Genomic DNA, 12,822 nt, shown 5'->3' on the forward strand with positions numbered 1-12,822 from the left:
GAGACGAAATTTAGCGCATATTTATGTAAATTCTCGAACTCATGAGAAACAAACTCTCTCCTTTCACATAGAAATGAATGAGGGCTAATGCACTCATTGTCGTTCTCACGATAATCCTGTGCAGGAGATATCTATTTTACACATCCCTCTCGCTCGAGTCATCTGGGAATATTTTGTCAAACTATCACGTCCACTTTTCTTTGTACTAGTATGAACAAGATTTTGCACGGAAACAAAGGGTAGTTTCCCAATCCATACGCAACTAGAAGGTATTTTTGTAAAAAATCGCACCGCTCGAGAATGAAACAACTGACCCGAGTTTCCCCTCGATAAATCTAAAAAACCATCCCTGCGTCTCATTATACTCGTGGCTCTGCAAAGAAGAAAAAAAAAAACAATCTGACAGCGTGCAAGCCCAACGAACCAGAACCACCGCAGTAGCGGCGATCGGAAAAAAAACTCAGCTCGGACTGCAGCTGCGGAAAGCAAAGAGGTAGTGATTGCAAGAGCCTCCCTTGGCAAAACAAACTCGACAGTCGTGCACCAACGCACCGAGGGTATACAAAGGACGAAGACGCGTTGCGAGGGAGAGAAAAAAAAATTAAAAACAAAAATTAGGTAAATCGTAGACGCGTGTGGAAAGGGGGGAAGATGCAAATCGCGTTTAAAGGGAGAAACATCCTGATGCACATCCTGCCACACATGTCCGGTATTTTTTATGTTTTTTAGGCATAGGTAGGGCGAAAATAAGTATACGCGCTACGGATGTATACACGTATAAAATGTGGCTCTGCGTGAGTTTACGACCAAGGGTGGAGTCAAACGGCCAACGGGGGGTTGATTGTTTTCGCTTCGTATTCGTAAGCGGTAATGAAAATTGATGTCGCTCGCGCAGCTACACGCGTAATGTAAGGCGTGTCACGTGGCCCCCAAGTGCAATAGCGAAAAAAACGAACGCACAACTTGGCGAATCATCAGGCCGAAAAGTAGTGACCTAATTCGGCCAAAGGGGACAATGAATCACCACCCACTCTTGGCCTCACAGCTCCTTTTTTATATTCATTTATATCCCGCGTCGCGCCGCTTCGAGTTGGAATTAAAAAAAAGGGAGGGGAGGAGGAGAGAAGAAGAAAAAAGAGCACACATCCCGAGATCGGGAATAACCCAGTCCAGTCACCATACAACGAAATAATACACCTTTATATCGGGGGGGAAAAGAGCGCCGAGTGTGGAAAATATGTATCCGGGCGTGTAAAAAGGTGTGTATGGTGGTGTATAAGGTATATTATGGGGTGAAGCACATCAGGTACGTGTGTAAAGAGAGAGAGAGAGAGAGAAGAGCGTCGAAGACGATGCGCTACGGGGGCTGTCCTTGAAACCCTCGGCAAAGATCGAAAAAGAGAGCAAAGTTACATGTATACCGTGTGTGTTCACCGGTATAGTTATACACGGGCACACGTGAGGAGTAGAAGAAGAGTCGGGCATGTGTACGTTTACCGTTAGTGTGCCCACATCCTTCCATTCGTCAGGAGAGGCTCAGGCGCTGCTGCTCTGGCGAGCTTCTCTCCTCCTCCTCCTCCTTCGCGACTGTTGCCGATATATATGTATATGTATATGAAGCTTGGGCCGTAGGGAACCGATGCAGTTTCAGAGCGACCGGGTTTCGGTTCGGTTGGATGTTATGGCTGCGCGATAGTTTGCGTTTGTGCAGGGGACAACTCCGCGGGTGAGCTTAGAAGGTGCTTTTTTTCGCTCGTGTCCCGAAAGACTATAGTGATTAACTGTGTTGAACGACCCAGGGCTTTGTGCCATTTTCCATTGCCCAGAAGAGCCGAGACGGAATCGGCGCTCTCCACCCTGGAATTGTTGAAGGTACAAACATGGTTTTTTTTTTTTTTTTTTTTTTTTTGTTCCACCCGACGAGACTTTGAATTCGCGAAAAATCCAGAGCTTTCGTCAAAAGCTCATCAATTGTACATACGTATAACAACGCGCGACGGTTTCAACCGATTTTTCATCAGTGCGTCAAACGGGCCCAATGTCACGCGCGATGCAAAATAAACAAAAAAAGACAAGAACTCGTTGATCCGTACACTATACAGTTGTGTGTCCCACGATAGAGGAAAGAGCCAGAGAATCATTTTTTTTTTTTTTTTTTTTCATCAGATGGTGAAGAAAAAAATAATCGAGTCGCGACGGTAGGGTCTACAACTTTTTTTGTTTGTTTCTACGTCTGTGGCAAAAAAAAAAAAAAGAAAAAAATCAGCCAGAGTCCCTCGAGCGACCATACGTTCACGAAAGGCTTACACGCGCGGCAAATCGTGTATACACGAATAATACGGACGAAAGGGAGGAAGACCCGGGAAAAGGAGACGGAGAAGAAAAAGAACAAGTGGAGGAGAGAGAGAACACACACGGGGCCTCATACGTGCTGCTGCTGGTTGTATTGTGGTGCACGTATATGTATGTATACGGAGACGAGTTTGTGGCCATACATATATATATATATATTTATACACAAGGGGGGGATCCTTGCATGGTAACGCCGCGGCAGCGCCGCGCTGGCAAGTTTTAGGATCGACATTAACGAGTGAAAAATGCATTCCAAGTTTATCTTATGCACGGAAAAACAATCCACCTTAATTTTAAGGCGCGACGTGGGCCGGTTTTCTTGTCAAAAACTTTCATTGTTGTTCAGTTTATGTATACTACCTCTCTCTTCCTCCCTCCGTACTGAGATGGTATGAAAATAAGATGTAATTGCACACGGATATAATTATCGTGCACCAACACAATTAACCTGATGGGGCAGAGTAGAAGCATTGTAGATGCCCATGTAATTCAGATCTACGGGCCCACATCAAATCTTACCGTGCTCGTAAAGATCGTTGCACTCGTCTGACTCTCTGAACTATTACAAGTTGGTCTAATCGTCGGGTTTCATCAGAAGCGGCTGATAGATACAAACACACCGGTTCGTCGGCCTCGCAAGTCGTAAAAAAAAGAATCATAATTTTCATCATTTCTTGATAAGGCATACAAAGTCACTTGAAACAAATCTCGCAAATAACTCAAGGGTCCCAATAAAACGCGTCTATCGGTATGTATATACTTTCACCGTAATCGGGCATAAAAAAAACCCCCAACATGCTAAAAGGGATTTTTTTTTTTTTTTGTTCGTCCCGGCGTTGTGTCTCCTCTTCTGTTCTTGCTACAGCTCCGCGGGCCTCCTTGCATCGTATAGCAACGATCGGCGAGACGACTCGGGTGCACACCGAGCGAAGGGGAAAGAAGGGAGATCGGTATTTTTTGTTTGGCCTGTGCGGAGTGTTGGGCTGGTGATGCCGAACAGGTGGCGGACAGGTGGGTTTTTCCGTTCTTTTGTTGTACCTCACCCCCCCCTTTTTTTTCACTCGTGTGTATACCTACCGGGAGGGGCTCGAGACCCTCTCGGTCGAGAAGTCGAAAGGGGGAAAAAAACGAGCCTCGAATTTTTCGTTTCGTCGAAGTAAAAGCAAGGACCGTAATTTCAAAAGCATTGTACGTTTTGCTAATCGCTCAAGGATCCAGCTACATGTGCCGGCCCAAAGTTCCCTGAACCCCCGTCTCGCGCATCTCGCGATTTTAATCGACAAAAGGAAAGAAAAGAAAAAAACGACACCGTACGTGCATCCACGGCGAGAGAAAGAGCCCGGCGCACGCACACCGGCTGTGCCCTCGTTTCGCAGGGTCGGAAAGCCGAGCGATTTTCATCCGGCTCTCTCGCGCGCGCTCCACTCATCGCTGCGAAGAAAAAAGGCGAAGAAAAAAAAAAAAAAAAAAAAAACCCCAGCCATAGATGCGCGCGAGACACTCTTTTTCCATTCCGGTAATATAAACGGGCGCCTCTCTCCCTCGATATCTCTCCTCCGCTTGATTCGAGCGACGAATGAAAGCTCCTCTTCCTCGAAAAACGAGCCTCGCGGGAATAAGTTATACACGCATTTATTGTATACGTAGCGCGTATCTATATATTTATACGCGTCGCGCCGAGCAATTATCATCGACAACAATGGTGCGCTGAACGCGCGCACGTGTCCCCGATTTCCTTTACCTGCGTATACTTATACACCAGCTCCTTGGGGACGGAGAAAGAAAAAAAAAAAAAAGTCACGTCCACGAGAATGGACAAACGATATGCGTTGCCACGTGTGTACTTTGTAAAAATAAAACAAAAAAAGGTGCATCCATCGGTTGTGTCGTCAATTAAAGCCGCGCAAAAAAAAGAAGAAAAAAAAAAAAAAAAAAAAAAAAAAAGGAAAGATGAAACGTTACACGCAGGTACAAATGAATAAAATAACCGTGCACTCGCTCCCCAGGGGGGTACTATATAATACATTATACCCAACGAAGTTTTGATCTCGTGCCGAGTCATCATTAGGCGGCCAAGCTAAGCAGCGCAAGTATACATTAGCCGCATCGCAATCTTAACGCCGCGAGCGTGCAATTCAACGCTGTATGGCTATTTTCCTGCTGCCTCGGCGCTCCGTATACGTGCAGTGTATGTTCTCCGCTTTCGAACTCTTTTTATCTCTAGGTGTACGTACACGTGTACCCGATGTGTATATTGTACGGACCAGGTGTTTAAAGCTCGATTGTTAATAACACGTAAAGTTATGGCTAATGAACGAGTAAGTAGATGTATAAGCGATGAAAAAAGAGATTTTTCTTTCTTTTTCTTCTTGTACGCGTGTACCGCAAGCATCAGGATATAAGTGCGCCGATCCTTTGCGGATGCGCGATCGAAGCTCCGGCTGGTACTCGCGCGCGCGCGTGTGTATAGGTACTTTCACGCGTGCCGATCCAACTTCTTTTTCTCTCTCTCTAATTGTTTTCCACTCGACGCCTCAAAATTGCCAATCAGAGCGCAGGGAAAAGCGGAAAATTTCAACTCGATCGACCGTGCCGCCACAAGTCTAATGATGGGTACATCGTGATATATATATTATATATTTGCGTGCAAATAACTATACGTATTCATAAATGGTTTGGGCGCGGGGAAAGGTAATAAGTATATATACGCGACTTGCGCTTCCTCGCGAGCCCTCGAGCATAACCGGCCGACTTTTCTAACGTATACACACGTAGACGGACAAAGTACAGAGTTATTGGAGCAGCCGGCGTGGATCGTTGGGGGGATACACGGGGTTTCAATTTGCGCGTCCGTTTACGGTTATATGGCTGTGCCCCCCTGCCTAATTGCCGTTCGTCTCGCGACAAGTGGCTTCTCTTCCTTGATGTAGAGAGTGCATTTTTTTTTTTTAAATCAAGTAGCGGGTGATTTTAATTTCTGAGTTGCAGCCGATGTCTACAGCTGTTGCGCGATTTTTAGGAGACGGATGAGAGAGGACTGCACATCACATATAATTACCTTCTTCTTCGTGATTGGGAAACTCGTCGATCCTATGGTATACCTGCGTCCTAGTAATCAACCAAGTGTCGTCAGCTTGGAAATTAAATCAAATGATGGGTGCTGATGGTGGTGTTTTTAATTTTTTTCTTTTTTCCCCCAACAAAACCACACTATATGTATACCTACAGCGCGTGGTTTATTACACAGCTATATAACGATCGAGCGCTGATTGAGTAATTCAGACCAGGCGTTGATCGAAAACTCTAGGGGGCATCCTTTTACGATTCCCCCATTGTGATGTGCATAGCTGTTGAAATTTTAATTTAATTCGTTCCCGCAGCAATGAAGGCGGTAGTTTCCGTCAAAAGGCATCGTTTTCCTTCTTTTTGGTGAAGACTGAAGAGGAGGACGAAAAAAAAAAAAAAAAAAAAAAAAAAAAAAAAAAAAATACACCGTCCGTGGACTGTACGAAAGCTTAATAATCGTAATGCAATCGACGCGGTTGAATCTGTTCATCGGTAGCGACTCGGCGTGCTTTCGTTCCTATGCGTAAGATCGTGCAAATGCGTAAATCACGAGATCGGCGAGCTTGCGTACGAGCGCCGAACAGATGGCCATCACACGTACAAACACCTTTTTTTATTTTTTCTCGTCGTACTCCTCCTCGGCTCGTCCTCATACTTACCTCCGAGGGACGCCGCTGTTGGATTATTTCGTGTTATTATATGCACCGTGTCTTCTTCTTTTCTCCCCCCCCCCTTTTGCTTTTACATTAACCGTATGGTAGACGTAACCCATGCGAGTGAGTTATTATATGCACGGCTAATGAGTACCGAGGAATTTCATTGGGGGGGGGGGGAAAGAAGGATTATATCAGACTAAAGTATATATTTATTAATTCATCATTTGCGTTAATTGCGGTCTCATGTACGTTTACATAGTATGTACGCAAGTTTTTCAAGCTTTTTGTTGTCAATCGACTAAACTATAATTAATGTGTGTGTGTGGCTTCGTACGCGTGATTAATAAAAAAAAAAAAATAAAATAAAATAACTAAAAATGTTAACAAAGCATTTCTTTTAACACAGAGTGGGTTGTTAATCGCGAATAACACCTGGCACACGGTAGCCGAAACAGACAAAGGGAGCTACACTTGGCTTATTTTTAATTCGCTTTTTCGTGGACAAGGAGCCCACGGGGCCCATGTGACTCATCGACACCCATCAAACGAAACTCGATGCCCCTCGAGCTTCCGGTCGGCTTACATTATACATGCCTCGCTTGCAACGTATTACTTGTATCCGCTCTTATAACCAAACGTTTATTTGACTCGTCCACATTTTTCTATTTTTCTCGACAGCGTGGAAATTATAAATAAAAATATCAAATGGTGATTGAGACGCGAAACAGTAAATGTTTATCCAAAAAAAAAAAAAAATTTTCATTTGAACTTTTGTCCATACGAAAACCACTAAAGATGGATTCGCCGGATCGCGAGATCTACCGGGATCCGGACGTGGTGCGCGCGGAGGACCGGGCCGAGGACGTGGTGCGCACAGACACTGCGCGAAAAATGCTCTCGATCTTCCGTCAAATGGAGGAGAAGGCCACGAAAGAGGAGCTCCCCGAGGGCCCGAAGCCGCTCAAGCGGTTCACGCCGCCCCCTGAGGACAAGTTTGCCAAGCCGTCCATGTCGGACGACGACGAGGACGAAGAGGCCGAGGAGTCGGAGGACGAGGAGCACAACCCCAACTACGTCAGAGCCTCCGACAAGGCGAGTCGATAGCGCAATGACTTGGGTGGAGGGGGGGGGGGAGGATGTGAAAGTGTATAATCGGTGGTTGTATTCACGGCACAGGTGGAGGACGAGTTCCTGAAGCAGGCGCAGAACGCGGCGCGGGCCAAGACCTTGCGGGCAAAGTTCGAGCACTGGGAGGAGGAGGCCGACGGCAAGGCCAACCACCACCACGTGGCCGAGATGGATTACGCCCAGACGGACGGCAATCAGCCCAGCATCGAGTCGGCGAGTAGTCTCAGGGCTCGCTTCGAGTCGCTGGGCTCCCAGCCGGCCGAGACGCCGCGCGCCCCCAAAGTCAAGGTCAACCGGTTTGTGGTGAGTCAGGGTGCCGTTTACTCTGATGGTTTCCCTCCTTTTTTTTCCATTCATCGTATAGCTGTTTCTTTCTTTTTTTTTTTTTTTTTTCCTTTTTTTTCTTGGGGGTTCCCCCAGGAGTTTAATGTGAATAATTTGATCTGCACGGTGTTTTTTCAAACACATAATAACATGAATAATCGACTTGGTTTTTGTACATTCTTTTTAACGAAAATCGTACAGTTTCCTCTAGTTTTATTTGTCTCTTATTTTACTTATTCATTATAACCACGTGCGATTCACGAGACACGTTAACAATTGTAGCACAGGTTTTTTCTTTAACATGACTGTGACTTGCTCGATTCGATGTCGTTTTTGTGATTTTTATTGCCTGTACCCCAAAACAAAAAATGCACGAGTAACCAGTGTTGTACATGTATGTACGTGTGTGTGTAATAGGTTAATTACCAATTAATTTGTTAAAGGCTCACGTAACACGATTTATTGTTTTACTTGATTATTCAAGATTTTTTTTTTTGTTACATGGTCAGCTTGATTAACTAAACTACTTATTTTAAGTTGAGTGGCCAGGCATGATTGATTTTTCTATTATTAATAAACAAATGTGCGTTTTGTTGAATTATATTATGTACGCATACATTTTTGTAAAAAAAAAAATAAAAAAAATTGCACTTGAAGGGTCCGAAACGAGGCGTGAAACCCTTGTAACGTGTGTGTATGTGCAACAACCCCTGCTTGAGACGTTGTTTTTCGTATATACCGTCTTTTTCGTTGTTATGCACTGTGTCGCGTTGGCTCTCGACCTCTTCCGCTTGTACTTTCTCCCCTTTCTTCCTTACAATAAACAAGTGTACATTGTATACACTCACGTATAGACGAAAGAAAGGGAAGAAGGTGCGCTAGCTTGCCTGCAAACCGATCATCGATTTATCTACACGATAATTACACCCAGTGTGTTTTTTTTTCTTTTCTCTCTCTCTTTCCCCCGAAAAAAAACCAATTTGACTCGAGCAGTAATCCAATCTTCCATCCAAGAAAGAAAGAGAGTCTGGACGACGATATTATAGAGAAAGAAAAGAAACGTAGAGAGTCACGAGCGTGAATATACCTACTTGCATTCATAAAGATGGCCCGTGAAGGAGACTGTATGTGCTGATGATGCTGATGATGATGATGACGACGACGATGGCACACTCACGCGCGTCAATCAGTCGTTTTTTTTTATAACCCGTCGGCCGAAAAAATTATTGTGGAAAGGAAGAAAGGAGAACACGTATACACAGCCTTAGAGAAGCAACGGCGGCAACTGCAGTTTATTAATATTATTATTATTATTATTGTCGTAAAATATAGTTGATTACCGCGATTAATACGATTATGTTATAGTAATTGATTATCATAATTATTAATATTCTTATCATTACATCATATTATTGAAAAGAACAACACCGAGACAGGGTCGGGCTTTTTTTTATCGCGTTGAAAATAATATGTATTGCCGAAGATTCGTTGAAAGTTATTTGCTTTAACGTCATTTTCATACGGTACACGTATTTCAAACATAGTCATTTATATATATTAATAAGGTAATAATTAATCGTCATGACGATCCTATAGCCGGTATCAGTGCAATATTGTTTTAATTAATTTCACAATTGTTCTCGTTACGAATCATTTATAAAATATTACATTTTCTTTTTAATTTGTAAGTGACAACTATATTTTCGTCTAGTCGATAGTGATATATTTATGTTTTTTTTTTTTTTTTAACTATTGAATTTCTGTATTTCTTCGGCAAACATAATTTTCTAAAAAACGCTCGACTCCGAAAACACTAGCATGTTATAGAAATAGCGTTCTTTACGTTTTTAGAGATGATTTTAATTTAGAACGTTGTTATGCGTTTTTAGCGTAATCTAATAAATTTTTCAATCATGAGAATATTTAAATGAAATATATAAATATATATATATATATTTTTTTTGTTTTACTTTGAAAATCGCACAGCGAATAACAGCCAACTATACTAGCGTGAACCTCGACCTGATGACTTAAGCAACGCAAAGCCATAATGAATAATACACTTGACATGGGAGAAAAAAGAACACAAAAATGAAAACCACATAAAGTGTTACAAACCGTATTTGTGGATGATATATTTACGTACTTATAGTAAAGGATATTATTTTGTTAAAGCACATTGCACACGCGGCAACCTATGCAATATTTATAAAATAGAACCAAGTCTGTGCCAAGATTTTTCATAATAATATACAAGCATTTTTACACGGAATTTTTAGATATGAAAATTAAAATATTTCGACTACATGGAATTTAAAAGTTTTTATAAAAACTATTTCAGACACTTTTTTATAATACACCCGTTTCGAGATTTCATGTAAGCGCATCGGAGTTTGACTTTACAAATGTTAACCATTACTTCATGTACTCGGAAATTCGTTGAGTTTATTCGTACATGATTGAGACAATGAAAATTTAAAAAACTTTATACTTCTAAGTATGTAATGAGTTGATTCTTTTAAGCTTTACGTAATACTGTTTCAATTTATTAAAGATATATTAATTTTTATTATAATATATTTACCTACGTATAAGCGTACGAAATCAAAAATTGTTGAGAATTGATCTTTATATTTTTCTAGCAACTAATGGTAGCCTATTTAGCAGAAAATAGTAGTTTTCTTCACACGAGTGCCATTTCCATCGAGGGTTGTCCCCGTCGAATCGCATTCATGTAGTGAATCCTATTTTCCCTACCGAGGGCACAGCAATCGTCCAAAGGTCACAAAAAATGTCCGCGGTAGGAAAAAAATCTTTACGCACTTGAAAATAAACTCGATGAGTTTCCGTAAACCAAATACTACTATAAAATAAATTGACACGTAACATTAAGTTAACTAAACTGTATATTGGCGTAATTATATCCCGTAGAAAAAAAAAAAAAAAAAAAAAAAAAAAACATGTAGAATTTGTATCGATCCCCAAAGTGCTGATTCATAAATAATTCACGTAGATCATGTATTATTATCCTTATCGCCGACTTAATTATGTATACTACGGTGAGCAATGAAACTTTACCAATATCTTACTAAGTCGGTGATAAATTAATTAATTATATTTATTATGTCTGTTTAAAAAAAATAAATTAAATTGATTTAAATGCATTTTGAAAGTTGTAAGTCTTTTACTATTATACCAATCGTAAGATTAAAATTGTTTAGACTGTGGCGTAGAATATTTTTTAATGCTTACGTATAGCATTTGCGTCTTTATAAAAAAAATTTTTTTTTAATGACTACTTTACAATAAAAAATATTCGAAACAATATAATTTAATTGAAATTGTAACACGTATTATACTGTTAACTTAATTTATTTTAATTTAATTTATTGTAACGTGTAATATTTTATACACAACATATGAATACACACACTTACATCCTTGATAATTTTATGGCATAATAAAGGAGACATAAGGCGTACATTGATTTTTATAGGATCAAATTTGTGTTTCTCAATGAAAAGTACTTTATACTGCTCATTCATTAAAATTTTCGTCTTCATGATATTCAGTTGTCAATTTTTTAGTTTGAAAATTTTTTTGTACATCTTCATTGCAAAATAAAGATGGGTAGTGAATTTTAATCGTGACCAATGAAATTTTTTTATCTCCCTATTGATTTTTTATTTTCATACAAATTTTCAACCAAACACGGGTGTTAACAAAATTAGTGCAGATCAATATTATTTTTTAATTTTTCTGGATATCCAGTCATTTGTGTTATTATTATTATTATAATTTTTTTTTTTTATCATGAATCAATAAAAAATATGTAGGAAATTCAAACAAACTGCATGGACGTATGCGAAAGCTGCGAGAAAAAAGTATACCCACTGGAGAAAGTCGAGACAAACAACAAGATATTCCACAAGCAGTGTTTCCGGTGTCTGCGATGCAACTGCATTTTAAGGTATGAAATTTGAATTTAATGTTTCATGGTGAGAGTAAACAAAAATTTGCTACATTTAATTTTCAGAATGGACACCTTCACGCTGAATAATGGCAAGCTCTACTGCATCCCGCACTTCAAGCAGCTGTTCATAACACGAGGCAATTACGACGAGGGCTTCGGTGTCGATCCACACAAGAACAAGTGGTCAAACTCAGGTGTCTCACCCACTTCCACGATGACGACGACGACTCCGCAGGCGGCGTCGCCGGCACCTATAGCCGTGAGTAACGGCGACGTCTGATCGCGACTCGACTACGTCAGGAAAAATCAACACGAGAGAAATTTTTAAACAAGAAACGACTGAGACGTGTATACTGTCGGCTGCGTTTTTGTTCAGAAAAGATCAAACAATATTATTAATATTATTATTTTTATCATTATTATTATTATTACTATTATAAATATTCGACAGACAGAAGGATGGCTCTTCCTATATTGGGAAACCCTTTCTTTTTTATTTTATTTTTTTTTTTTTTTACAATAATTTTATGAGATTTCCCCTTCCCTTGATTTTTATACAAATATATATGAATATTGTGTATTATTTTAATATTAATGATATAAATTTTTTTTATTATTTTGCTGGAACAAGTAAGAATTAAGTTGAGCGTGCAATATATAATGTTGTAGATAGAGGAAAATTGGATGAGAATTTTTTTTTTTTTTTTTTTTAAGAATTTGTAATACTTTTGCCAAGTTTTAAAAATTTGTGTGCGATATACAAAAAATTGTCATTTTTTCGGACAAAAATTTGTTTATCCATTAATTCATTAATGTATGATCGTAAGCATGAATTTATAATCATATTAAGTTTTTTTAATCCTTTTTTTTCGTAATTTAAAAATGAAAACATACAATGTGATTCACGAGAAAAATTGTTAAATTATAACAGCCACGCGATCGTCACGTTGTATGATACAGTGCCACATGCGCAATTTTTAATTTTATTTCTTCATACCCCTGGCCTTTACCTATCGTCTAAAGTTTTTTTGTTGGCAAACTTTTGTGTTAAAGCTTTTTATTTGACAATATAATATATTTAATTATAAAATATACTGGTATTTGTTTTGCCCTCCAATCACTCTCAAAACACAAAATCAAAAATGATGGACATGTAACAAAAAAATACAGAAGAAAAGACACAAAGTATGGGTAATATAGTTGATTGCACGATGTAATTTTATTAACATACTTTTGTTTTTATTTGAATAAAATATTTACAAGTATCGTAGATGGATGTAATCTTTCATTAATTTATTTTTACCTTCACGTTAATCTTTGGAA

At 39.8% G+C, this 12,822-nt stretch overlaps 1 protein-coding gene across 2 annotated transcripts in view; it reads left to right on the forward strand.

The window, feature by feature from the left end:
- LOC106644885 (uncharacterized) overlaps positions 1-12,775 on the forward strand; it is a 34,766-nt gene extending 21,991 nt beyond the window's left edge. For both annotated transcript variants that reach the window (XM_023389172.2, XM_089594096.1), the window contains 4 exons: positions 6,870-7,166; positions 7,251-7,505; positions 11,363-11,496; positions 11,563-12,775. In XM_023389172.2, the coding sequence (XP_023244940.2) occupies positions 6,870-7,166; positions 7,251-7,505; positions 11,363-11,496; positions 11,563-11,779 (903 nt within the window). In that variant the 3' untranslated portion in view covers positions 11,780-12,775. The remainder of the gene's footprint in view (positions 1-6,869; positions 7,167-7,250; positions 7,506-11,362; positions 11,497-11,562) is intronic.
- The last annotated feature ends 47 nt before the right edge of the window (positions 12,776-12,822 follow it).

Source organism: Copidosoma floridanum, unplaced genomic scaffold, assembly GCF_036245765.1.
Source record: "Copidosoma floridanum isolate Cflo_tuat_1 unplaced genomic scaffold, Cflo_Japanese_pri ptg000021l, whole genome shotgun sequence".
In the NCBI taxonomy this organism is placed as follows: Eukaryota; Metazoa; Arthropoda; class Insecta; order Hymenoptera; family Encyrtidae; genus Copidosoma; species Copidosoma floridanum.